Here is a 26454-nt window from a genome sequence, read left to right on the forward strand (position 1 = left end):
GCCTCCAGCACCCCAAGCTTCCTGCTGCCATAGCCCCCAGCTCCTCAGCCCCTGGGAGTCCTTTACATCTCCAGCCCACTGGAGGGGGGCTCTTAGAGCTGAAGAAAGGGTACCTGATGGAACCTCCCTCCTGCCCCCCCGGGGTGACCTGGACAAGAGATTCAAGGGCAGCCTTTGTATCTCAATGAGCAAGGGGCAAGCAGACATACACTCGGCTTTTGGTGAAAGACAAGTGGCACTGCTGTCACAGTCTGAGAGCTGAGTGACCTTTTCATTACAGTCGAAGAGAGGGACTTTGGAGTCAGAGGAGAGAGCGCTCTCCCTGTTCAATCATTGGAGAGCAGACCACCTTATGTTACAGTCAGATGTCAGGTTAACAAATAACTATGGCAAAACAACAATCATGCCATCTCAGGGCTCAGGACGATACCTTTATTAGAGTCAGAGGGTAGGCTAATAACCCCCTTCTTATAGACAGAATGCTGGACAACAATCTGTTTAAGGAAGCAGGCAGGACAACCCAGTGTTTTCAAGACGACAGAGTCACAGCCCCTGTTGTGGACAGAGGACAGGGCAAGCCCCCACTAATTAGGACGACATTTCTAATTCAGGACGAGGCAAGGACACAGCCCCTGTTAGAAATGTGGGGCCTGCCACCATCTCCTGCAACAAGTGGGAGACAAACACGCCTGCCCAGGGACCCAGGTGCAGGTAGCTGACTGGCAGGACTTTCTGTTATAGGCGGGAGACAGGAACCTTGTCACAAGCAGCACACAGGCCAAGAATCTCCCTTTCCCTTGGGGCCAGGTTGAGGGTGGCACCCATCATAGGCTAAGCGTCAGGTCACCAGTGTTATGAGGAACCCTGGGTGGCATCTATCAGGCACAAGAGCGGGGCCTTGGCCCCACCCGGAGGAAAACATAACTGTGTCACCGTCACCACCACCAGACCTACACTTAGTGAACAAGTTGGGGGAGGGGAGCCCACAGAGCATTGTTGGGGTTTGTGAGGTGGAAGCTGATGCTGCCTGCACCTCAGCTGCAGAGGGAAGGGGGAGACAGGAAATGGGTGGGGGGAAGAGGAAGCCTGAGTTGGAAAGTCAGACAAAGAGGGTAATACAGAAACAAAGGCTGAGGAGATACAATGTAAAAAAAAAAAAAAAAAAAGAACCCGGTGACACAGAGCCTTGCACAGCCCATCTCTGGGCCTCAGCACAATGGTACTAATACCATGCGTGATAGCAAGGATAAGCAAGACACAGTTCAAGTTTATGGAGTGTCTATTGTGCATTGTCTCACTTAAGACATCTCCAACTATTTGCGGAGTGAGAAGTAGCATTTCCAGTTTAGAGAGAAAGAAACAGTTGCAGGCTTAAGGGGCCCCCCTCCAGATCTGATAGAAAATGCATGGTGGAGCTGGCTTTTCAACCCAGGTCCACCAGGTCCTGCATTCATCAGTTGCCCATTGACCTGTCACCTTCATGGGGGTGATTTAGGATTTGAAGTTCTTTTCCAGCTCTGATCTTGGTAAAATGGGGAGATAGAGCTGGAGCTAGGGGGAGAGGGGGGCGCCTCTGTTCATCTCCACCAGGGCCTTCTCTCCTGCAGTGTAATCCCTGGTCCCAGCTACAGATGACACACAACGACCTTGGGCCTGAATAAATGACTGCAGAGACCTTGATGGGAAGCAGAGAGGGTCTTTACTGAAGAGCTTGGGGGTCGGCGAGCCTCTCCCCTTCCTCCAACTCCCCCTTCCCAAGCTAAGGCAGCAGGGGCCTTTATGCTCCCAGAAAGCTGAGTGATCTCCCAACCCTCCCAGCACGCTTTGCGAGGTGCTGGCACCTCTGGGACACCCCTCCTTTCCCCTTCCCGGGAGGTCTCAGGAGGTGCAGGTGTGGCTCAGCAGAGGGTGAAGCGTCGCGCGCTGATGTTCATGCGCGTGAGGCCGAGGTGCCGCAGCGGCGGGGCCAAGGCAAGGCCGGCCCCCGGCTCCAGCTCCAGGTCCAGCTCGGCCTCGTCCAGCAGCTCTTGGTGCAGGTGACAGGCTTGGTCCACCTTCAGCCGGTGCAGCTGGGCCCTCAGCCGAAGCAGCTGTCCTGCCAGCTGCCGGTCCTGAGCCTGCATCTCCCGCTGCGGCCGAGAGGGGGCGTGAGACTGCTGGCCTGGTCTTCAGCCACTTTCGTCATCCTTCCCTTCCTGTCAACACCCTGGGTTTTCGCACAGGCTGTGGCCTCCCCACCCCCTCTCGCCTCAGCTTGATCCCTCCCCGTCTCTCAGATCTTGCTCTAAAACTAAGTTAAGGAGAGATTGTTAAACAAATACAGGTGCCTGGGGCCCCACCCCAGGGCAACTAAGCGGAATCTCCAATTTGGAGCCTGGACATCTTTCTGTTCGCACATATTGGGTTATGAGCCACCTATGTAATGCTCGCCTCCTCAGATTCTGCCTACGGTGTGGTCAATGCCTCCTTTTGTCCTTCACTGCATCTTTGAGGTATAGCAATTCCCAGAGTGGGGGAGGCCATACCTTCCCCACCTATAACTGGTGCCAGGGCTCTGTCCCCAGAGCCACAGGAGTAGTCGGTAGAAGATAGATTGGATGGAATCCTGCTTTGGCAAGGCTCCCTGGATAAAACATTGGACAAGTCCACTCATGGTTCCTCAGCCCCAGGACAAAGCAACAGGAGCAGGCAGTTGCTGGAGTTGAGGTCCATTCTCAACCCCTCCCCACACCCATTGTTCTTGGGTCCTAAGGATGACTGGCCCTTAGGCCCTCTGCAAGACCGCCCACCCCACCTGACTCACCAGCTCCTGTCTGAGCCAATCTAGGGCAGAGTCCATTGAGTCGAAGCCGCAGAGGGTCCCAGGGCCCCCCAGTGCGGGTCTGGGTTGGGTCCTGTGCCAGGCCTGGCTCTGCACCCGGGCTGTCCACTCCAGATATGAGGGCCGTCGTGTCTGCAGCTGTAGCTTGGCCGTCAGTGCCTTCACGGAGTCCAGGCTCTCTCCCTCCTCATCCTCTTCATTTTCTTCACCTACTGGCTGGAATTTCAGTGGCCCCAGGGACATGGTGGATTTGGGGTGAGTGACAGGGCAAGGCTGCAGCTCTGGGAATTTGGGAAAGGGTGGCAGTATTGCTGGGGAGAGGTGGCAGGAGCTGAAGGTGATGGAACTGTGCCAGGGAATGTGTGACGGTGAGTGTTCAAGGTGGGTCTGGTCTCTCTGAGTGTGTCAGGCTGGGTGAATAGAGGGGTATGGGAGGCTAAGTGTGCAAGGGCTGGGATTTTCCTGGCCTGCTAACCCAGGAGCCACGTGATGCTCATCCGGGTGGGGGCAGGAGGAGCCCTGTTCCTCCAGCCCCTTGGATGAATTTTATTGTCTTTGCCCAGAAGGAGACACCCAGTTCCCAGAACGGAAGTTGCTCCAGGATGAGAAAAGCATCATCCACACTAGAGTCTTGGCCTTCTTCCCAAGACCCAAGTTAAGGGGTGGGGATTGGACAGAGGCTGGGGAGCTGTTCCCCCTCGCCATCCTCACTCATGACACTGGCCTTGTAGCAAAGGAACAGTGTCCAGAACCCTGGCCGGGGAGTCAGGAGATCTGGGTTCTGGTGCTGGCTCTGTGAGACTTTGGACAAGTCACCGACTCTCTATTGGGACAGATCAATGATTGATTTCAAGCTATACTTTAAGGAACTTTAGGTTCCCTTGGAAACCCCTTAAGGACTGTATATGGGATCAAGGCAGAGCCATAGAAGGGCTCCTAAACCCTCTCTCTTCCTGTCCCTCCCAGGGCTTCAACCAGAGCTGTTCCCTTTTTAAAATTTTGTTTTGAAATATACACACAGAAAAACTCACATATCATAAATACATGCCTTGCTGAATTCTCCCACACTGAATGCACTTATGTACCCAGCACCCAGATAAAGCAAGAGTGTTACCAGCATCCAGGAAGTGCTCCTGGCCTGTCACTACTCTCCTGAGGGTAATGTTACCATAATTTCTGACAGCAAGGATTAGTTTTACCTTTTTGTGTACTTTCCAATGGTTCTCACACTTTAGTGTGCATGGGAATCTCCTGAAAGCTTGTTAAAAGAGACATATGGGGCGGGGCCTGATAATTTGCATTTCTAACGAATTCCCATCCCAGCTGGTGTGGAATTTTACAATTTGTATTCTTTTATGTCTCGTTCCTTTCACAGATTATTCCGATTTTATGTTTATGTTATGGGTGTCCCCCTATGATTTATTTTCTTTGTGTGTGTGTTTAATGAAATGTGTGTGTGTGTGTGTGTGTGTGTGTGTGTGTGTGTGTGTGTGTTGAAAGAAGGGTTTTGTGTGTGTGTGTGTGTGTGCCTGGACTCTAGACGTGTGGAACCTAATGGACCAAAAGGCCCTTTGAAGGCAAGAATCTGTCTTATTCTTCTTAGTAATCAGCACTTAACAGAGTGTAGGCATCATTTAAGAAATGAAAGAATAATTGGATGGATGGAGAGATGGATGGATGGGTCCTCCAGTAAATCCTTTAAACTCTTGTAATTTATCAGCTTAAGTGTGTGTCTCTTGCTAGACTGAAAATCCTAATGAACAGAACCTTCTCCAGTCATCCTTGGGTCCTCTCACTAAATACAGGGCCCAGTTCAGTGTACAGGCAATTCATATTTGGTGGAAGGATGGAGTGATCCGTGTTGAGGCTTCGGAGGGCAAGACTAAACCAGAAGTGGCCCCCATAGAGGGCGCCCACAGGCAGCGACTTCCAGCTGTGGTGGGGGAGGGGCACCAGCTACACAGCTGCTTGCATTTAAGGTGGACTGAGGGATTTCCCCCACCCAGCCTCAGATGTAGAGGGAGGAAGTAGACAGTTCCCGGTTTCACACCCACACTTTCCAACCCCTTCCACCAGGGTACAAGAAATGGTATTTTTCTTTCTTTTTTAAATCAGCGAGAGTGGCAGCACCTGAGTTTTAAAAAAACAAAATTGTTAAGTGCCACCTGCGACCAAGACACGAGGTAACGGGCTGTAAGCAAGACTATTCTCCCCATTTCACAGATGATGAAATTGAGGTTTCCTTACAGGTTCTGGCCGGGTTCCTCGCTAAGAGGTGCTGGCAGTAGGAGGGGGAAATTCCTGTGAAACTGTTCGATCCCTTCCTCCAAGAGGCCTCCTTAACAGCTGTCCGGCCGGCGTCGCCAGCTGCCCAGCTAGTTCCTGTCCCTTTCGGAGCCCGCGCTCGCCCCGCCTGACGCTCCTGGAGTCTTTCTGCTGGGCCCTAGGCCCACCCCTGGCGGAATGGAGTTCTCGGACCTGATTCGTAGCGGCCGGGCCCAAGCCAAGCTCCTGAGGGGTCCGGAGGCACCCCCACTGCGTGGCACGCTATGCCTCACCGGCCACCACCTGCTGCTGTCGCCAGGGCCCCAGGCGACTTCAGAGCTGTGGCTGCTGCTGTTGCGTAGCGTAGACTCTATCGAGAAGCGGTGAGACGTGGCGGGGGCGTCCCCGTAGTCGGGGAGTTTGCGGCTCCGGGAGGAGAGGGGGGAGGGCAAGAGCAGTTGGAGCCCTTGCACCCTTGCATTACGTCCAGTCCTAAGAAACTCATTTCTCCTCCCCTGGTGACGGGCGGGTGACACTCAACCTAAGCCCGTCCATCCCCAGGGTCGCGAGTGACTCCGGCACCATCACGTTGCGCTGTAAGGACCTCCGAGTGCTGCAGCTGGAAATAGAGGGCGTGGAAGCGTCGCTGGACATCGCCCGGTCCATCGAGGTACACAAGCAGTGCACCCGAGGCCCCTAAACTACCCCTACTCCGTAACGAGAGGAGTAAACGGGGGCTACTGCGCAAGGGGACTCGGCATCCAGTGTTACCCTGAAACGTAGCCAATGGTAAGGGACGCAGGGTGGTCTGGAGTAAGTGCAGAGGAGGGAGCTGAGGGGCGAAAGGGGCTGGGAGGGTGCGGGCGAGATGATTCCGACTTTGCCCAGATCGCCCAACTTCCTTCCCCAGGCGCTGTCCTCCTTGGAATCGGTCATCACTTCCTTTCCGTTCTTCTACCGTCCCAAGGGCTTGAGATTGGGCGACGCCTGGCACTTCCACCCACCCGAACGCTACTACAAGCGAGTAGCTCGCGAGGTGGGTGCGGTCCTGGGGGCCCACGGTTGTGCGAGCGCCGCGCCTGGAAGGGGCGTGGGGTCCGGACACTCACTGGGTGCCCTACACCTGGCCTTCGCCTCTCCCTGGGCCGCAGACCAACGCTTGGCGGCTGAGCGAGGTGAACGAGGACTTCGGCGTGTGCCCCAGTTACCCCCGCGCGGTGATCGTGCCTCGCTCTGTGGACGATGGTGCCCTGGCGCGCAGCGCCCGCTTCCGCCAGGGAGGCCGCTTCCCTGTGCTCAGCTACCACCACGCGCCCAGCGGAACCGTGAGCCCGCCCCTCCCCAGACTCTGCCTCTTGGACCAACTGCGGCCCTTCTTGGCCCTTTTCTGCACCGGTCCGGCCAATTCGCAGCGCGGCTGCCGCCCGCCGGCTCCAACCCTTTTTGGCCGCGCCGGGTCCTGCCTCCAACAGGCCCCGCCCCCTCCGGCCTTCCTTGACTCTGACCCCGCCCCTCTCCCCAGTTTCGGAGTCTCGCCAACCCCGGGCCCCGCCCCCGGCCGGTCGGGCCCCCTGAGCTTGGTCCCTTCTTTGTCAACCCTGGACTCGTCCACGGCCTACTCTTCGGGTCCCTTTCCCCTCTGACTACAACACACCCAAGGCCGGGCCCAAAGCCCGGCCAGTTCTGCCACTAAGGCCCTAGGCTCCGGCCTGCCCCTGCCAGCTTTAGACCTGCCCTAGTGTGTAGACCCTCCCTCGGGGCTCCGGGAGAGGAGTCCCCAAGCCAAGGCTGGGTGGCTACGGCTTCCGGAGCGCAGTCCCGGTCCGCAGGTGCTGGTACGTTCCAGCCAGCCCCTGACTGGTCCCCAGAAAAGGCGCTGCGCTGAGGACGAGGAGCTGCTGCGAGCTGTGCTGGCGGGGGCTCGCCCTGGGGCCCGGGGCTTCATCTTGGACACGCGCTCGTCTCAGGCCGCCAAACAGGCCCGCATGACTGGCGGCGGGACCGAGGCCAAAGCCGCCTACCCTGGCTGGAAAAGGCTGCACCGGCCGCTGGAGAGGTGAAGGGTCTTCGTCCTCTCCTAGGCGGTCTCCTACAGGACTCTCCATGAACGTGTGCGGGGGGGGGGGGGGGGGGGGGGGGAGGGGGGGAGTAGGAGTAGGGGGGGTGTCTTCCAGGAACCTTAGGAATTGTCAGGCATTTCCGGGTAGCCATCCCACCAGGTGGGCATCCCCACTTGCACACCCCCACTGACAGATCTCATTTCTCTCCAGGCACCCCAACTCTGCCTGGAAAAGAAAAAGCCTCTCTCCATTAAACTGACTTCCAGGAGCAACTACACTACACAGACGCGCGCGCGCGCGCGCGCGCGCGCGCGCGCGCGTACACACACACACACACACACACACACACACACACACCCCTCCCCATTGGTCCCAGCCCTGCCCTGAGTGCTGGACCTGCACACCTGTAACTATTACCTGGGTCTCCAGGTGCTGGTAGTACCGAGAGGAGGTCCTAAGGGAGTTATTGTGCTTTGAGGAAGCTCCCCTGTCCAGAATACAAACCCGTTTATTCCTTTATTCAGCCAGTGTTGATTGAGCACCAGAGACTGAGATGGTGGCCAGCCCAGACGTGGCTGAGAGATCCGCAGTAAATTGGCAGTTAGGATTCAGTGTGATAAGCAGCAGCATAGGGCAGGCGCCCCTCTCTTGTGTGTGGGTAGTGCAAAGAAAGCATCCCTTTTACCTGACACCGGAAAGGAGTTAGCCGGAGAGCAGGACACTGCAGGTGGACAGAACTGCAGAGTTCCTGGCCATTTGCCCTGCTTGGGGAGCTGCAAGTATGTCAGTCTGGTGGGAGTACAGAGTGTGAGGTAGAGTGTATAGAGAGATGGGGCTAAAGGGGTGACAGCGACCAGAGAAAAGGTCTTGAATGCCACGATTATGAGCTTAGACTTTATCCTAAAGGCAGAGGGGAGCCATTGAAGGCTTTTAAACAGGGCTGGAAAAATCTCCATTAGATTTTCTGATGGGAGGTCACATTGGTGATCTTGAGCAGAGCAGTTTCTGGGAAGTAGGGGCAGATACCAGAATCCTAAGAGTATTGTGTTTCTCTTGTCAGACGGGGACTCCCCAGGGAGTACTGTGTTGCTCCCATCAAATTGGGCGTTTCCCATGGCATTGTTTCCGACAGAGTTGTGTGACCTTTCCCCAGGTACCCCCCCCCCCCCAAACAGACTAGGTCTCCCCCAAGGGGTCTTGGGTCTCCTCCATCAGATTGGGGAATCCCCAAAGATACTGAATCATTCCCATCAGATTAAGTGAGCTCCCCAAAGGGTCCTGTGTCCCTCTTGTCGAATGGGCTCCTCTGAGAGTTCTTTGTCTCCCTCATTGGTCTGGAGCACTGGCTCCCAGGCTGTGCTCACCAGAGCTTGGGCTGGAGATGGGATGACCAGATTCCCACTTGTGCAGGGGACAGCCCCTACAGGAGAGCTTCGTGCGCCTGGTGGAGGCCTGTGGGGACCTGCAGCAGAGCACGGATAGCTGGCTCCGTCGACTAGAAGGCTGCTGCTGGCTGGCACATGTGAAAGAGGCACTGAGCATCGCCTGCCTAGCAGCCCAGGGCATGGAGAGGTAAGGCCCCACCCTACGAGGCAGAGAACAGGGCGGACGGGCAGGGCTCTCAACCCCTGGGCACACAACCACATCTCAGTAAGCACATACAGTCTAGAAATGGGCCCATTCAATTCCTGGCCCGGCCACCCCAGGCAGGGAGGGACTGGCCAGTTAATAAGTCCTGGCCCACAGGGAAGGGGCCTGCATCTTGGTGCATGGGGCTGAAGGCACAGATAGCACCCTGCTTGTGACTTCGCTGGCCCAGCTCATCCTGGACCCTGTGAGCCGGACCATGGCTGGATTCCAGGAACTGGTGGAGCGGGAGTGGATCCAGGTAAGTGGCCACTCAGCCCCAGCCCAGCCCCTCTATCCAAAAACCCTGTTTCCTTGTGCCCATGGCTCTACCCCTTTCCCAGGCTGGCCACCCCTTCCAGCTGCGCTGTGCCCACTCGGCCTTCTCCCATGCCCGTCCCAAGCACGAGGCACCCACCTTTCTCCTCTTCCTGGACTGCGTGTGGCAGCTGGGCCGCCAGTTCCCGCTGTCGCTGGAGTTTGGGGAGGGGCTGCTGTTGGCCCTGTTTGAGCACGCGTATGCCTCCCCTTTTGGCACCTTCCTCTGCAACAGCGAAAAGGAGAGGTGAGCTAAGGGGGTGTCAAGGTGAGTCAGGGGCCAGGCACAGGATGGGGTCAGACACCTGCTGTGTCAGCACCTATGTCCCTGGAAGGCATCTTTGCCTTTTGAATGAGTTTCTCTTTGGGGAAAACTCTGGAGTGTTTTCTCCTCCCCTGCCTCCAAACCCCATGCTTTCCCCTAGTTTCTGCAAACGCAGATTTGAATGGGTCCAAGGACAATCCTACAGACCTACCTACTGTGTCCAGAACCAAGGGCACGTGCACCCCTAGCTTAAAAACAAGGACCGATGGGGAGAGTTGCTGCAAAATAAATCATTTCTGGGGCTCCCTACCACTTGCAGGGTCGATTCTAGTGAAGCAATGGTGTAGAGGTTGAAAACGGAGTCAAATTGTTTGGGCTTAACTTCCAGCTCCACCACTCACCTGTTGGGGCATCCTAGGAAACCTGTCTCAGTTTCTATCCATCTGTAGCAAGGAGAGGATTCTAACGGCAGCCACAATCTCTGCGGAGCAGGGCTGTGTGCAGATTAGTGGAGTTAAGGCATGGGGAGTGCTTAGCACAGTGCCTGGCACACAAGCAGTGGTTGTTCTTACTATTTGGTTGGCTCGTTGCATGTGCTCCCAAGACCCCCCCAAGAGCCATCTCTCATCGGTCTGAGATGAGACTGTTCTCTTTAGTTGCCTGGGTCCCCATCCCCCATGTTGTTTTCGCTGACTCCACTACTGGGTCATCCAGGTTAGAAATGGTTATCTTTGTGTAACTCCCTCTCCCCCGTCCTTCATATACAGCCTTTCTCCTAAAACTTTCTTACTTGGTCCTTTCCTGTCAAAGACCCCTCCTGCTAACCCCAACCCAGACTCTCCTTCCCACGTGGGCTATTGGGACAGCCGTCTCACTGCTGTAGTTCCCGTCACCAGCTTAAAAAAACTCGCCAACATTCACTTGGGCCTGTTCCCACTTTCTTGCTCTCGGCCCCAGTCTCCCCTCCTGAGTATTTCCACGCTTTTGTGCACCTGGTGAACTTCTGCAGACAGACCCAGCCCAAGTGGCACATTCTCATGAGCCTCCCTGATACTTCCAGGCAGAACTAAGTGGAACCCCTGAACAACTAGGACTTTGTTTTGTTCTACTTTATTCTAGTGCCAGTACATGTATCTGACTGGCAAGAACAGGTGCAGAAAAAAGGAGAGGTTATCACTGCCCCAGGATGGCTGGCACCCTACTAACCAGGGTCCCCAACCCAGAATCCCAGAAGGCATAGCTTGAGTCTGGAAACTCACTTCCTACAGATGCCTTTGTGAAGTGAGGACTCGAACACACTCCTTGTGGTCTGGGCTCAACCAGCCAAAAGAGCAACGGAAACTCCGGAACCCGCTCTACGCCCCCAATCCCTTGGCCATCTGGCCCTCCGTGGAGCTCCAGAGCCTGCGACTCTGGCAAGGTGACCCCCTACCCCAACTTCTTCCCTGGGGAGCTGGCTAACCCCTCTGCTCAGCTTCCTTATCTGTCCTCCTCCTCAGGCCTATTTCTGCGCTGGATCCGCCCACCTGAACCTTCAGAGGTAGCATGGGAGAAGGTGTGGCAAATAGTGACAGATAAGGAGAAGACCAAGCTCTCTCAGCCAACAGTTTCAGCCTCTGAGCCCCAACTTTAAGGGCTGGCTCCTTGGATAGTGGCTGAGACGTTCCTGAGACCTCTCCAGGTCCCTCAGTACCTTTGGGCCTTGGATGACGGTGCCTGCAACCCAGCCTAGCCCTTAATACCGAAGCTCCAGGTTTGAAGTGTCCGTAGTGTGGGGGAGAAGGTCCAAATAATAAAGATATCTATGACTGGTATCAGCTCCCTGGGTGTCACTGAGAAGGGAAAATGATGTTAACAGTTCCCATAAAACTTCTCGCCAGAAGCCATTGATTTCCAAACTAATTTATTTCTCAGAGTCCAAAACTTTCTGTGAGTCCAGGCCCAGAAACTTCCCCGGTCTTGATGGAGATCCAAGCTTCTTAAGCCTCAAACTCAAACTCAAAGTACTGTGGGTCAAAATAGTGGATGCGAACATAACCATCTTCACCACCGCTGCTGTAGCTGGAGAAAGAAGAGCCAGGGACCAGTCAGGTGCCCCCTCTGGGGGAGGGAGACAGGCCCGTCGGGCAGGGCATGGTAAAGGGATAGAGGCCAGTCCCGGGCTAAGCTCAGCTCCCTGCACGGAGCCCTACCTCTTGCCATCGGGATGGAAGGCAACACTGTTGATGGGTCCGAAGTGACCCTTGACTCTTCCAAACTCTTCTTCAAAGGCCAAATGGAAGAACCTGGAGGAGGGTGGTGGGAAGGGACAATTCACTCTCCATCTCCTTCTGAGACACGTTGGACGTACCACTCCCCAAATGCAAAGTAGAGAGTGGGGAATGTGAACAAAATAAGACGGGGGGGGCAGACTGGATAGCTAACTTCCTTACTGCGTGCTGTGCAGCAAGTGTTAACTCGTTAACTCATGCATTTGATCTGTACAACTGTATGAGGTAAGTGTATTATCGCTGTCCCCATTATACGATCGCTAATCGGGCACAGAGAAATACAAGGATGTGTCCAGGGCTTCACAGTGAGTCCAAGGTCATGCTGTAACTGCTGTATCACACACCTGTCCCAGGAAGGCCACAAATCTAGCTGCACCTCCTAGCAGCCAAAGAAATAAGGGAAGTCTCGGGTATATGGTTTGTGTCCATCATGAAAGACACTCCATGGGGTTTTGACTTGGAAGAGCCCCCCCCCCCCCCCTTTACCTGGCCTCAAACTTGCCAATCCTGGTGGAGGTGGTGGTTACATCCATGGCTTCCTGACCACCACCCAGCACCACCTGAAGGGAAGAAGAAAAGCTAGACAGGCCCAAAGGGCAGGCAAGTCCATTTTCTGTTTCTTATCCCCAGCTCATAAGCTTTTAATATCTCCCACATCTGACTGGAAGCATGCTAAGGGCAGGGCCCAACAGATACTTTAGCCACCTCCTGCCCTATCCCCCGGGGCTGCCCAATCATTGAATCATTGCTCTGGGAATCTCCTCTCTAGCTGACATTATTTCCTCCAGAATTCAGATCTCCATCGACACCCAGATGCTGGAAGCAGTCCGAGGCTTCAGCAGAAGTCTGGGTGCGCTTCCCTTACATGGTCATAGTTGGGAGAGAGGGCAGCTGAGTTGACTGGACGTTCTGTCCGGAAAGTCTTCTGGTGTTCAAGAGTTGTGGAGTCAAAGAGCTGGAGAAGACAGGGGAAAGCAATCTGTAAAAGGAGTCTTCTTCGGGGAAGTCGGGCAAGTTGAAAGCCTTGCAGGATGATGGGAGGAGCCCCCCGCCAGGCCCCTTGCCCAGGCTCACCTTGGCTGTGTTGTCCTTGGAGGCAGTGACAAACATGGTCATATCCCTGGATAACTGGATGTCATTGATCTGTCGGGAGTGCTCCTTAACATTCACCAGTACCTCTCCAGACTGGGGAAGGCAGAAGCGGAAGAGTGAGGTTCTGGGTGGCCTGACCTCCACAGGCTCCACTCCTCAGCAGGGCTTCTATACTGCCCCCTGTCCCGGCCGGGGGAAGCAAGGTCTGGGTTGGGATGGCCTAAGTATTCCCTGAACTAACATTTACCCCCTCCAAAGCCCACATCCAAACGTGGCCCACGTATACATTTCATCAACACTGGTAGTCCATCTATGAAAATACATGCTTATGGTGACATACCTACCGGACCTATTAATTAATCAACACATTACAAGGGCAGAGCACTTTTCACTTACTCCTTTCAACAGTCACTGAATTGTGAACAGTCACAATTTGCCAAGCATTGTACTATATACTCAACACCTGTTTTCTTTCCTTTCTTTTCTTTTTTTTTGAGAGAGCACACAGGGGAGGGGCAGAGAAAGAATCCCAAGCAGGCTCTGTCAGGACAGAGTCTGACGCGAGGCTTGAACTCATGAATCAAGAGATCATGATCTGAGTGGAAATGAACAGTTGGGTGTCCAACCGACTGAGCCACCCAGGCGCCCCTAAAGGACATTTTCAAAGGAAGAAAGTAAGGCTCAGAGCGATGGTGTGACCCGCTGGAGATCGTGCAACCTGTAAGGGGCAGAGTGCCTGAGCTCACCCCTCCCCAGCCAGGGGTGGAGTCACAGTCCACAAGCACTGCTGTGTGTCCAGCTTTTTTTAAGATCTTCTCCAAGGGCCATTTCACCTCCTGATTTCCCTTCCCACTCAGCAACCGGCTAGCCTGTACAGTACAAAGAGCAGAATTTGAGTCTCCCCTCAAAAGCACCTTTCTGTGCCTCAACTTCTCTGTCTAGAAAACAAGATTACTAAAAGCCCACCACCGAGGTTCACTATAGGGAGACTGGGACTGTGTCTTGTTTGACTTCGTTGTGACATGAACCTGGTCTACACTGTGCAGACACTGGTGAGATGATTAAAAGGTCTTTTGAGCACTGAGCCTCACACACACTAGACCCTCAGAGAATTTTCCTTTCCTCGCCTGAATTATTTTTGTTGTTGTTTTTAAGTAAGCTTTATGACCATTGCGGGGCTTGAACTCACGACCCCAAGATCAAGAATTGCATGCTCTATGGAGTCAGCCAGGTGACCCTTTCCTGAATTATTATTAGTTTTTAAACTTTTTAAAAAAATGTTTATTTTTGAGAGAGACAGAGAAGACAAGTGGGGTAGAGCAGAGAGAGTGGCGGGGGGGACAGAGGATCTGAAGCGGGCTCTGTGCCGACAGCAGCGAGCCCGATGTGAGATCATGACCTGAACTGAAGTCGGATGCTCAACCGACTGAGCCATGCAGGCGCCCCATTCCTGAATTGTTTTTACCTATTCTGTGGGAAGGATGTATTTTTGTCTCCTCCATCAATGTGGACACATGGTAGGGACATATCTGGCTCCTGTATTTCGGGGAATAAGCACACCAGCTTTACAGTCAGGCCTATCCGAAGGGACAGATCAGTTCCACTCTTTGCTGGCATCAAGCATGATTCATGCCTTTGACTTTGGTTTCCATTCCCTTTCTGCAGGTAGGTCTGGGGGCTAGTGGACTACAGCCAATGTTTGCTGAGTGACTGACTAACCTTTATGCTAGTGCCCTCCAGCATTGCCCAGGCACCCAAACAAGAAATCAAGACAGCCTGGGCTTGGCCCTGTCCTCATCCCCCATCTCATCAGTCACCCCTACATCTCTTAACTCTCAGGTGCTCCACACCTCCAGAGCTATTGCCTCATTCAGGTCCATTCTCTGAACTATGCCTGCAAAGGCCTCTAAAGAGAAAATCTGATCAGCAATAACCATTTGAAGATTCCCCGCTACCAAAAGGAAAATCACAGTTCCTTTACCTCCTGACACTCGAAAAATCTAGTCGCTATCCACTTTCTCCAATACCGTGTCCCAATGACACCAGACTCTCTTCTGACCAGTCCCCCTACTCCCTTAACTCTGTGCTTTTGTGTGCACTGTTCCTTTCACCTGTGGAACTGCCTTCTCTTCTTGCTTGAAGCTCTATTTATTCTTCACGGCTTAATGTACTTGCCACCTTCTCTGTGACGGAGGGCATTTTCTGTGCTTGGCTCAAGACCTCTGTGGTGGCACAACTCACAACCTGACTCGTGTGCTAGCTGTTTGCCAGTCCGTCTCCCTGGGGACAGGGCCCATGTCTGATTCATGTCTTTGTCCTAAGAGCCCAGCATGGCACTCAGTAGTGGCAGGAAAATGCTTACTTGTGATCATTATTAACCTATCTAGAGTACTCTGTGACAAGTTTTTCAAATGCCTGATGTCCTTTGATCCTTGCAACGTTTTACAGACAAACAGGCTCAGTGAAGTAACTTGCCTAAATTCACAGCTAAAAAGTGGTGTTCTTCACTGCTGTGCTATCCTGCCTTTTGAAGGGAATCGTTCTGGTGGACTTGGGCCCCACCCACCTCCTCACCTTGGCACTATACTGGTTGAGCTCTCCGCCCTCGTGGCCCGCGATGATGCACTCCCCCAGAGGTCCCCAAACAGCACTGGTGATCTTGGAGTCGTTGCAAGGGATCTTCATGTAGGGCTCGTTGTTGTCTGTGTGCAGTAGAAGAGGTCAGGCCCTGGGCTCTGGAGCTACGCCTTGTACCCCAGCCCCGGTCCTCACCCCCCGAGCTCTGCCTCACCGATCTGGCTTGGATCCCGCAGGTCAAAGAAGCTCACAAAGCACTGATAGCCCATCTGCTTGTCCGTGGAGAACATGATGATGTTGCCCCCAAAGTCAAAGCCACACGTCCGGACAGCTGAATTGGTCTTGAGTAGGGCCAGCTGCTTCCCTGGAGACAGGCAGAAATCTGGGCTACCCCTTGTCCAATGCCATTGAGAAGAGGACACTCTCTACATCTACCTATCTTCCTGTTCACTGCTTCTCCTGGTCTAGTGACCCCAACCCACCGCCACCTTGGTGGCTACGCTTTGGCTCAAGATTTTTAACTTCCTCTCTGTCTCTCCTCAGACATCCTGCCGCTGTGGCACTGCTCTCATAGCGGAGTGCAAATGTATCTGTCTTCTCAGAATTTCTCTGCGTGTCTCCAGTACCCAGCATAGAGCTGGCACAGAACTGGGTGCCGAGTAAATATTTATTCAATGGAGCAAGTTTATAGGCTCCCGTGTCTTCGGTCTGTTCTTCCAATGCTCCCCACCGCCACCGGAGTTTGTTAAAACCGAACATGCTCTGCCCCGCTGAGGGACAGCACACCAAGTCTGACGGAACAAAGCCAAGCTCCTGAGTTTGTCATTCATGGCCTATTCTGACCCTTGCCGGCCTCATCTTCTCTCCTATTTTGTCTCCTAAGAAGCAGAAACTCCCCACAGATCAGATGACTTGGACAGGACACTTGCCATGCTTTCGTTCCAGTCTGTGCCAAAGTGATGACCTCTTTCTCATCCTTTAAACCCCAGCTCACATGACATTTTTCTTGGGAAACCTTCCCGGGTTGCTTCCATCCCCAATCCAGACATCAGCTGCCCCCCTCTGGCCTTCCACAGTGCTTTGTGCTTTCTCCAACATGGCTTATGTCTCACCACAGTGCCTCCTTTTATTTTATTTTTTTAAGTTTATTTATTTTCAGAGAGAGTGTGGGAGGGGCGGGGGGGAGGGGGAGACAGAGGCTCCAAAGCAGGCTCTATGCTGACAGCAGAAAGCCTGATGCGGGGCTCGTACTCACAAACCGTAAGATCATGACCTGAGCCGAAGTCAGCCCCTCAACCGACTGAGCCACCCAGGTGCCCTGTGTAGCACCCCTTTTCTTGTCTGTTATCCTTTCCTTGTCTGCTTCCTGTTCCTCAGAACAGGAGCCATGTCTGGATTTCTACTTCCCCAAAACGTATTCACCTAAACAGGTATACTGTAGGTTCTTGCTGTTTGAGGAAAAAGTAAACGATCCAGGCTTACCTGTTTCACAGTCCCAGAGACGACAGCTATTGTCAGCTGAGCCGGTGAGGACATGTTTGGTGTCCCCTGAAGAGGGTGTTAAGAAATAGAACCCAGTTCACCTGAGCCCCTGTCCTCCTGGAACACCAACTGAATCACCTCCCCACTCAGCCCCCGCCAGCCTCCCTTCCTCTCTTACTTTGGAGCATTCTACCCTCCTCATCTAGAACTGCAACTTGTCCTGACTGTTCCCCCAACCAGGGTACAGACTGGGGATTAGGAGGTAGATATCGTTCCCTAGACCCACAATATCATCCCAAACTCTCAACTCCAAGTTGGCGGCCTCTCCGTTGCTGGCAGACCCTGGGAGCACAGACTCAGAGCGAAGACAGGATACAGTCGGCATCCACACACCACACAGCTCCAGTATGGCCCATGTAAGTGCCCAGCCTCTCACCGTTCACAGAGTACCACACATTGACGATCTGGAGGAGTTAATGACAGCGACACGTGGTAAACATCCCAAGCAGAGCAATGGCCTTCTATTTAGAGGTTCCCCAGGAACCCTCCTGCTCATTTCTTGGGAAACAGCAGGTTGCTGGTAAAAAGAACAACTCCTAGATTCTCCCCCTTCCTGCAGGTAAGTGGCAGGGGCACCAGGAGGCTTGCAAAAACATCTCCAAGCCATTGTCCCAGTCCTCCCCCAAACTCTCAAATACAGTGCTTCTCTCCTCTGAGCTTCTTTTCCTATCTGTAAAATGGCCACAACAATAATGCCTTCTTCAAAGGGTAGCTGTGAAGCTTCAATAAAATAGTGTCTAAGGGATTTAAAATATAAATGACTAAGAATTCTTCACTCATACACACCGGGTACTTACTGTGCTAAGCTCCTTACTTGAATCTCATTTAACCCTGAAGGCAACCCCACGAGGGAGGTACTATTTGTACCCATAATGTATAAAAAAGGAAATGAAGTTTAGAAAGATTAAATGACAGGCTCAAAGTCACGCTGCTATTGGACGTGGGAGTCACGATTCAAATCAGGTCTGTAGGCTTCCCAACTCCCACTTTGAGCCACTAGAGTTAACGTCTTGCATAGGGAGGTGCCTCAAAGGGCAGTGCTGTGAGAGGCTGTTTGCACTCAGTGAAAGGCGGGATGGGGCCCAGAAGGACCGACTGAAATGAGCCCAGGGACACCCCCATAAATCCTCTGTTGTCCCTCACAGTCCAAGGATCAGCTGTCCTTTTCTAGAGATGGTGTGTTCCCCTACCTGGAAGAATAGTTTTGTTCTTTCTCAGATTGGTCCCTTCCCAGTCCCCTGAAGGGGCTGACTCTCATCTCCGTCCCCCTTCCACAATGGTCTGTGGCTTTTTTCCTCCTGGCTACTCCTTCCTTCTACCAACAACTGCGTTTTCCCGGTAAAATGACCATCCCGGGATGGTCTCTCCCTACTTCTCAGAATGGGGCTCTCTTTGGTTCTCCTCTCGGGCAAAACTGGCTTGTCCACCCACCGCCCAGTGAGAGTGAACTCGCCCCCTCTCGGCCCCTGCTGCAAGGTCCCGCCGGCCCGCCCTCTGCCGACGCTCACAGGGTCCTTGGCCACCGTGAAGAGGAGGTCTCCCTCGCGGTTGTACTTAATCTGCGTAATGGACCGCTCATGGCCCTGCAGCAGGATCGGCTTCTGTGAAGACAAGACGGGAGTGTCACCGCCAAATATCGGCCCCTGCTCCAGCTCCAGACCCCCAAAGACCCCCCCATGCTAACACCCCAGCTCAGGGGAACTCACCATCCCTGCGTTGACGAAAGGAAAGCAGCAACGTGAGTGGGACCGGAAGGGGCTTAGCGCCACTTCCGGATTGTGGGTCTCCGCCCCTTCGCTCCCGGAAGTGGCCGGGAGCGGCGTTGCCATGGCGGCATCTCTAGGTGGGTAGGCGGCCCCGCCCCTCTAGGGGCTTCCCGAGCCTGGCCCCGAGTTCATTTCCTGCTCCACCTTCACCACTTAACCTCAGCCCCAAACTTTGGGCTCCTGGATCCATCTCCTCGGCCTCCAGGGCCCTGCCCTATTCGCCAGTCTCACCCGGAGCGTTGGAGAGCGAAGGAGAGATGTGGCAGCGGCTGGCTGAGGAGGGGAGGCCAGAGGAGGGCTGGGCCCCGCGGGCGGCAGTTTGGTGGGGGTGAGGGTCACTCGCGTCTCCATCCAGGGCAGGTGCTGGCTCTGGTGCTGGTGGCTGCCCTGTGGGGTGGCACGCAGCCGCTGCTGAAGCGGGCCTCCTCCCGCCTGCAGCAAGTTCATGAGCGGACCTGGGCCCGGCAGTTGCTGCAGGAGATGAAGACCCTCTTCTTGAACACTGAGGTACGTCTGTGAATGGCCCCTTTCTCGCGCATAGCTGCTAAAAATGTGGTCTCTGGAGTCAAATCTGAGTCAGAGTCTGCTCCCCACCAGCTTACTCGCTGGAAGCTCTTAGATGAGACACCTGTCCTGCTTGAGCCTCAGTTTCATCATCTGTAAAATGGGAAAGAATGGTAACCATCTTATAGGGTAGTTGTGAGGATTCAGTGAGGTGAGGCACATAAAGCACTTAACTAATACACACTTGGTGTTCAATCTATGGCTGCTGTTACTAATGTTTTATCATGGTGATCCCTCCAACAGACCTTTCCAAGGGAGGACTTGGGGCTTAAATTGACCCTGGAGTGGGAAGATCTAGAGAACTACCCCTGACCTCAGTGCTGCCCGTCTAGGCTAGTGGGAAAGACAAGACACAGACACAACCACCTCTCTGGGCTAAGGGCTGTGAAAGAGGTACAGATTAGGTGCCTCCTGAGTTCACAGGAGGGAGGTTGGAGCTAGGAGCCTGGGGGAATGCTTTCTGGAGGGAGTGACATTGGCACTCAGGGACTTGCAGGAGGGGGAAGATGGGAGTAGCAGGGCTGTGGGAGGGGCATTCAAGGCAAAGGCATGGAGTTCAGTCAGTAACTTCCTGTCTGCCCTGAAGGGTCCTTTTCAGAAGGCTAAACACTCTCTGGGCCCTTATAGTTACCCCTCCTTCTAAAGAAAGGCGTAGCTAGAATCTCAAAGAAGGCAATGCTGCTCAGTCCAGCATCACACTGACTGCAGATTTCTTCTGTTTCCAGTACTTGATGCCCTTTTTCCTCAACCAGTGTGGCTCCCTTCTCTACTACCTCACCTTGGCATCAACAGGTGGGTTTCTGACTTAGAATTGCCATGCTCAGTGGTGGAAGCCACCCAGAAGAGTCACTTGGGGAGGGTGCCTGAAACACCTTTTTTCCATGAGTGAGGGAGAGCCCACTATCTCCAGTTCCCTCTCTGCACCCTCTTCCCTGAGCAGTTGGGGCACAGTGGGCTGATGATGAGTATGCTGCCAGGCATTTGGGTTGATCTGAAGCCCGGCAGTCTTGCACAGCAGCAGAGGAAGAGGGAAGGTTCATTTTGCTGTGCTGATGGCTGGCGCTGACACTCTTGTTTCCACTGTGTGCTACCTGTCTGACCCTGTGTAAGTCTCTTAATTGAGCGTTGGTTTCATAGGATGGTCTTCTTGCCATTGAGAGAATTCAATTCAATGTATGAGAAGCATCTAGCAGAGTACCTGGTGCACACTGTAGGAGCTCAATAAATATAAATTTCCTTTCCCCCACTGATTGATGACTGTCCTCTACTGCATCAGATACTGTGCTGGTTTTACACATTTTATAGCCATACCTCAGAGATACTGCAGGTTTGGTTCCAGACTACCGCAATAAAACATATATTGCGGAACAAGGCAAATGAATTTTTTCGTTTCCCAGTGCATATAAAAGTTATGTTTAGGGGCATCTGCTGGCTCAGTATGTGGAACATGCAACTATTGATCTCAGGGTTGTGAGTTTGCGTGTAGAGTTTACTCAAGGATAAGATTTAAGTGGGAATGCAAGCTGGTGCAGCCACTCTGGAAAACAGTATGGAGGTTCCTCAAAAAACTAAAAATAGAACTACTCTATGACCCAGCAATTGCACTGCTAGGCATTTATCCAAGGGATACAGGTGTGCTGTTTTGAAGGGACACATGCACCCCCGTGTTTATAGCAGCACTATCGACAATAGCCAAAGTATGGAAAGAGCCCAAATGTCCATCGATGGATGAATGGATAAAGAAGATGTGGTATATATATACGATGGAGTATTACTCGGCAATCAAAAAGAATGAAATCTCGGGGCGCCTGGGTGGCTCAGTCGGTTAAGCGGCCGACTTCGGCTCAGGTCACCATCTCGCGGTCTGTGAGTTCGAGCCCCGCGTCGGGCTCTGTGCTGCCAGCTCAGAGCCTGGAGCCTGTTTCAGATTCTGTGTCTCCCTCTCTCTGACCCTCCCCGGTTCATGCACTGTCTCTCTCTGTCTCAAAAATAAATAAACGTTAAAAAAAAAACTTTAAAAAAAAAAAAAAGAATGAAATCTTGCCATTGGCGACTACGTGGATGGAACTGGAGGGTATTATGCTAAGTGAAATTAGTCAGAGAAAGACAAAAATCATATGACTTCACTCATATGAGGACTTTAAGAGACAAAACAGATGAACATAAGGGAAGGGAAACAAAAATAATATAAAAACAGGGAGGGGGAGAAAACAGAAGAGACTCATAAATATGGAGAACAAACAGAAGGTTACTGGAGGGGCTGTGGGAGGGGGGATGGGCTAAATGGTAAGGGGCACTAAGGAGTCTACTCCTGAAATCATTGTTGCACTATATGCTAACTAATTTGGGTGTAAATTTTAAAAGATAAAAAATAAAGTTAAAAAAGAGTAAGATTTAAAATAAAAATTAAAAAACAAAAAGTTATGTTTGTACTATTCTGTAGCCTATTACGTGTGCAATAGCATCATGTCTACAACAACAACGCACATATTTTAATTAAAAAATACTTGGGGCGCCTGGGTGGCTCAGTCGGTTGAGAGACTGACTTTGGTTCGGATTGTGGGTTTGAGCCCCGTGTCAGGCTCTGTACTGCTTGGAGCCTGAAGCCTGCTTCAGATTCTGCGTCTCTCCCTCTCTCTCTCCCCCTCCCCCACTTGTGTGCATGTGCTCTCTCTCTCTCACAAATGAGTAAAAAAAAAAAATTTTTTTTTAATCTTAAAAAAATACTTTATTGCTGGGGCACCTGGGTGGCTCAGTTGGTTAAGTTCAGTTGGTCCAACTTTGGCTCAGGTCATGGTCTCACAGTTCGTGAGTTTCAGCCCTACACAGGACTTCATGCTGACAGCGGTGAGCCTGCTTGGGATTCTCTCTCTTTCCCTCTCTCTCTGCCTCTCCCTCCCACTCTCTCTCAAAATAAACAAATTTAAATAAATAAATAAACATTAAAAATACTCTATTGCTTGAAATGGTAACCATCATCTGAGCTTTCAGCAAGTCATAATCCCTGATCACAGATCAGCAGGACATGTATAATAATAAGGAACAGTTTGAAATACTGCAAGAATTACCAAAATGTGACACAGACATACAAAGTGAGTAAATGCCGTTGGAAAAATGACAACGATAGACTTGCTCGGTGCAGGGTTTCCACAAACCTTCAATTTGTTAAAAACACAGTATCTGCAAAGTGCCATCAAGAGAAGTGCAATGAAATGACGCCGGATTTCTATTGGATCGTGATCATGATGCTATGAAGCAGACATGATATCCGTGTAGGAGGTGAAGTTACAAAACTTGGGGCAATTTATTTCCCTTCTCTGAAGTCAAGCATGTTAGTGCAGAAGGATTTGAAGCTATGTATTACTCCAAGTTTATGTTCTTGAACTTAACTATGAGAAGTCCCCCTGCTGTGGTTTCGTCTCCCGTGGAATCTCACCCAGGCCCCAGAGAGCTCTGGAGAACCCCTCAGAGGCCACAGAAGGGTGAGGAGACAGGCTGACCTCAAGACCTACCACTTCAGCTTCAACTAGAGGCTACATTTATCCCTTTTACATGTGGGGCTTCTCATAAGACATCATTTTTTTTTTAAATTTATTTTCAGAGAGACAGAGACAGCATGAGTAGGGGAGGGGCAATGAGAGAGGAAGAAAGAGAGAGAATCCCAAGCAGGCTCTGCACTGCCAGCACAGAGCCTGATGTGGGGCTTGAACCCACGAACTGTGACATCATGACCTGAGCCGAAATCAAAAGTCAGTTGCTTAACTGACTGAACCACCCAGGCGCCCTGAGACGTCATTTTTTTTTTATTTTTTTTTTCAACGTTTATTTATTTTTGGGACAGAGAGAGACAGAGCATGAACGGGGGGGGGGGGGGGGGCAGAGAGAGAGGGAGACACAGAATAGGAAACAGGCTCCAGGCTCTGAGCCATTAGCCCAGAGCCCGACGCGGGGCTCGAACTCACGGACCGCGAGATCGTGACCTGGCTGAAGTCGGACGCTTAACCGACTGCGCCACCCAGGCGCCCCAAGAGACGTCATTTTTAAAAAAGGTTCATTTATTTATTTTGAGAGAGAGCGAGTGGGGAGGGGCAGAGAGAGGGAGAGAGAGAATCCCAAGCAGGCTCCACACTGCCAGCACAGAGCCTGATGCAAGGCTCAATCTCATGAACTGTGAGACCACGACCTGAGCTGAAATCAAGAGTCAGATGTCTAAACTGACTGAGCCACCCAGGCACCCCATAAAACATCATTTGACAGGAAGTTTGAGCACCTGGGTGGCTTAGTCGGTAGAGCATGTGACTCTTGATCTCGGGGATCGTGAGTTCAAGCTCCCTGTTGGGTGTGGAGATTACTTAAATAAAACTTAAACCCCAAAAGTTTGAAAAGCAAATAAAAGCAAGTTTGAAAGCCTCTGGCACTCCCTGCTGCCCAAGAATGCCAGCTGACTGCAGTTAGCCCCTTACCAAATTTTGAGCAGATGGCAACATTAGGGTCCTGTTATCTCCTCTCCTGCTCTACATCCATCTTTTAGCATCTGTCTATTCTAGTAATCAACAACAGTGGTCACTTTATCAAAGATGTATATCTTCAGCCAGGAGCTAGACACATTATCCCGTCTTATCTTACCGCAGCAGCGCTGTGGTACGGAGGCGGAGGCGTTGTCACCTTGCTATCACTGTTGTACTTGTAGACTGCAGAGGTCAAGGGCCTAACCAAGGAGGCACAGGGAGACCTAGGTCAGCCTCACTCCAGTGCCCTTGCTCTTCCATAGCCCCATGCTGCTTCCCCTCCCCATCTACTGTTGCACACCAGTCGATAGCAGTCCTCGCATTCCATGGAAGGTGTGTGAGCCCCAGGAAGCAGCTCTGAGTAGGTAGTTGGGTCAGTTTCTTGGGTGGGGAATGCCAACCATGGTGGGGACTCTCGGGATAAGAAACAGGACAGTTCCTCCTCTTCCTGAAGCAGGTGAGGCCGGGAATGCTGGGAAGGAATGAGCTGACTCAGGAGCCAAGGTGAGCAGTTGGCCTGGCAGTTATTAGTCTTGTCATCATAAGTAGCTCAGTTTCTGATTTAAACTTTTTTTTTGTATGCTTGTGTAATAAGCACACTTAACATGAGGTCTATTTTCTTAAAACTTTTTTTTTTTAAAGTAAGCATTACACTCAACGTGGGGCTTGAACTCACGACCCTGAGATCTAGAGTCACACGCTGTACCGATTGAGCCAGCCAGCCGCCCCCATCTTCTTAAATAGCCTAAAATATAACTTTTTAAGAAGATGGGGGCACTTGGGTGGCACAGTCGGTTAGGCCTCTGACTCGATCTCAGCGCAGGTCATGATCTCACAGTTTGTGATTTCAAGCCCCTGCATCTAGCTCTGCACTGGCAGTGCGGAGCCTACTTGGGATCCTCTCTGCCCGTCCCCTGCTCTCTCTCTCTCTCTCTCAAAAAATAAATGAACTAAACTAAATAGATAAATAAATAACAGGGGCGCCTGGGTGGTGCAGTCGGTTAAGCGTCCGACTTCAGCCAGGTCACGATCTCGCGGTCCGTGAGTTCGAGCCCCGCGTCAGGCTCTGTGCTGACAGCTAAGAGCCTGGAGCCTGTTTCCGATTCTGTGTCTCCCTCTCTCTCTGCCCCTCCCCCGTTCATGCTCTGTCTCTCTCTGTCCCAAAAAAAAAAAAAAAGTTGAAAAAAAAAAAAATAACATTCTCAGTCGGCCTCAATTGACATGTCCCCTCTGAGCTTTTGTTTTCTTTATGCAAAATGACAACGCTCTTCTTGCAGTGTTGTAAGGTATGTCTGTAAGATACAAAGCACCCAGCACACAATTTGCACTTACTAAGTGATGACTGTGTTTTTGCACTCGTCCTCCTGCATCCTTTGGGCTTTGTGGCCTGTCCAGATACCCTTGGGATCTCAGAAGCTCTCTGAGTACAAAGACCTTATCCTTATCGGCCAACCAGGTGGTCGCCGACCACTATATGGTTCAGGTCTTCATGCTGGAATTGAGGGAGCACCAAATTTAGAGTCAGGAAACCTGGCTGGAATCTTGAGCTTTGCTCTGATTTCATCTGGAAAGAGATACTTTTTTTCTTTCTTTCTTTTTTTTTTAAACAGGCTGTCTTGATAAACTGTTTTGTGCCTAGAAAGGCATTTTTTGGCATCTCAGAGATTTTTTTTCATTCTGATCACTCAGATCTGACCCTAGCTGTACCCATCAGCAACTCTCTGGCCATCATCTTCACACTGATTGTTGGGAAGGTCCTTGGAGAAGATATTGGTGGAAAAGGTAAGTTAGACTGCTTGCAAGTGCAGGAAGCCGCTACTTGGGCCTTGCCACCCCTGGTTAGTCCTTTCCAGAGCTATCTCCAAGGACAGGGGAGGAGAGGATCTTTCCCCATCCCACCCCTTTCTTCTGCAGCTCTTCCTTAGAGCCATCAGAGTTTCCTTCCCCTGGGCGTTCTGGGGACAGACCCCATCTGAGCTGGGTGCTCAGCCCTGCACCAGCTCCTCCTAGCGTGGCTGGGCTCAGCCCCTCGATTTCTGCCCATTCTCCCAGGAGCATTCACAGGCATGGTGCTCACCATGGCAGGAATTACACTCTGCGTCACAAGCTCCGTGAGCAAGACCCAGGGGCAACTGTCTGCCCGTTGAGTGGGCCGATGCCACCCTGCAGCGCTTCTGTCTCCAGGAAGCCCCTGAGCTGGGAGGTGCAGCAGATGGACCTAGCACTTCCCCGCCTGAGCCTCAGCGTCCTCCTCTCTTAGGGGGCTAAGAGCTACCTCGTGGTGAACTGCACAAGAGAACCGGAGCAAAAGGGTTTTGTAACTTCCGAGATCTGTTCGACTGCTAGGATTTAGCACAAGAGACTTCAGGCTCCTTCAGTGACCCTTCTGCCCCAGCAGCCCTCTTCGTGCTTTCATGTCAGACCCCCAGCCCAGCCACTGTCACTATGGCCTGATCCGGACTGTCACAGCAGCAGGGTCCACGGACTGCATGGAGACAGCCAGCTGTAGTCTGAGCCAGAAATGCAAACAGAAGGCCTCCAGGACTGTCAGGGGCCCCCGCTGCCTGAGGGGCATCTGAGGGGATGAATGGCAGGTGTAGAGGGGATGAGCAGTCTGGTAGCATCGCCTGTCCCACCCATGAGATGGGTGGAAATCCTCACCAGCCTGCCCCTCTCAGACAGCCAGCCTCCTGTGGGCCCCTGCACCACCTCACTCCAGCCATGTGGTACGGTACCTGGCGAGCAGTAGCCTCAAATAAATCTGCACTAAACAGACGGAG

At 52.4% G+C, this 26454-nt stretch overlaps 4 protein-coding genes across 5 annotated transcripts; 2 read left to right on the forward strand and 2 right to left on the reverse strand.

Annotated features, from left to right (window-relative positions):
- Positions 1-438: 438 nt before the first annotated feature.
- Positions 439-4725, reverse strand: FAM167B (family with sequence similarity 167 member B). Of its 2 annotated transcripts, none has more exons than XM_047870657.1 (2): positions 2804-4725; positions 439-2129 (listed from the first exon to the last, which is right to left on the reverse strand). In XM_047870657.1, exons 1-2 carry the CDS (start codon positions 3062-3064, stop codon positions 1899-1901), a joined length of 492 nt encoding a protein of 163 aa, XP_047726613.1. In that variant the 5' UTR covers positions 3065-4725; the 3' UTR covers positions 439-1898. The 2 variants fall into 2 exon arrangements, 1 of the variants encoding a protein (XP_047726613.1); XR_007154738.1 differs by having other exon boundaries at positions 1991-2195; positions 2804-2938.
- A 559-nt stretch (positions 4726-5284) lies between these two features.
- On the forward strand, positions 5285-11169 carry LOC125172483 (myotubularin-related protein 9-like). The gene is made up of 10 exons (XM_047870653.1): positions 5285-5469; positions 5648-5756; positions 5997-6122; positions 6238-6411; positions 6916-7142; positions 8557-8718; positions 8893-9034; positions 9117-9337; positions 10624-10775; positions 10855-11169. The coding sequence occupies exons 1-10, from the start codon at positions 5285-5287 to the stop codon at positions 10986-10988; spliced, it is 1632 nt and encodes a 543-aa protein (XP_047726609.1). The 3' UTR covers positions 10989-11169.
- A 72-nt stretch (positions 11170-11241) lies between these two features.
- On the reverse strand, positions 11242-18665 carry EIF3I (eukaryotic translation initiation factor 3 subunit I). Its single transcript, XM_047870655.1, has 11 exons — positions 18543-18665; positions 18345-18437; positions 17153-17240; positions 16777-16842; positions 15509-15658; positions 15292-15419; positions 12700-12810; positions 12491-12580; positions 12112-12185; positions 11548-11640; positions 11242-11416 (listed from the first exon to the last, which is right to left on the reverse strand). The coding sequence occupies exons 1-11, from the start codon at positions 18663-18665 to the stop codon at positions 11335-11337; spliced, it is 1098 nt and encodes a 365-aa protein (XP_047726611.1). The 3' UTR covers positions 11242-11334.
- On the forward strand, positions 18639-26449 carry TMEM234 (transmembrane protein 234). The gene is made up of 5 exons (XM_047870658.1): positions 18639-18679; positions 18958-19109; positions 19892-19958; positions 25364-25456; positions 25727-26449. The coding sequence occupies exons 1-5, from the start codon at positions 18664-18666 to the stop codon at positions 25819-25821; spliced, it is 423 nt and encodes a 140-aa protein (XP_047726614.1). The 5' UTR covers positions 18639-18663; the 3' UTR covers positions 25822-26449.
- The last annotated feature ends 5 nt before the right edge of the window (positions 26450-26454 follow it).

Source organism: Prionailurus viverrinus, chromosome C1 (assembly GCF_022837055.1).
Source record: "Prionailurus viverrinus isolate Anna chromosome C1, UM_Priviv_1.0, whole genome shotgun sequence".
Lineage (NCBI taxonomy): Eukaryota > Metazoa > Chordata > Mammalia > Carnivora > Felidae > Prionailurus > Prionailurus viverrinus.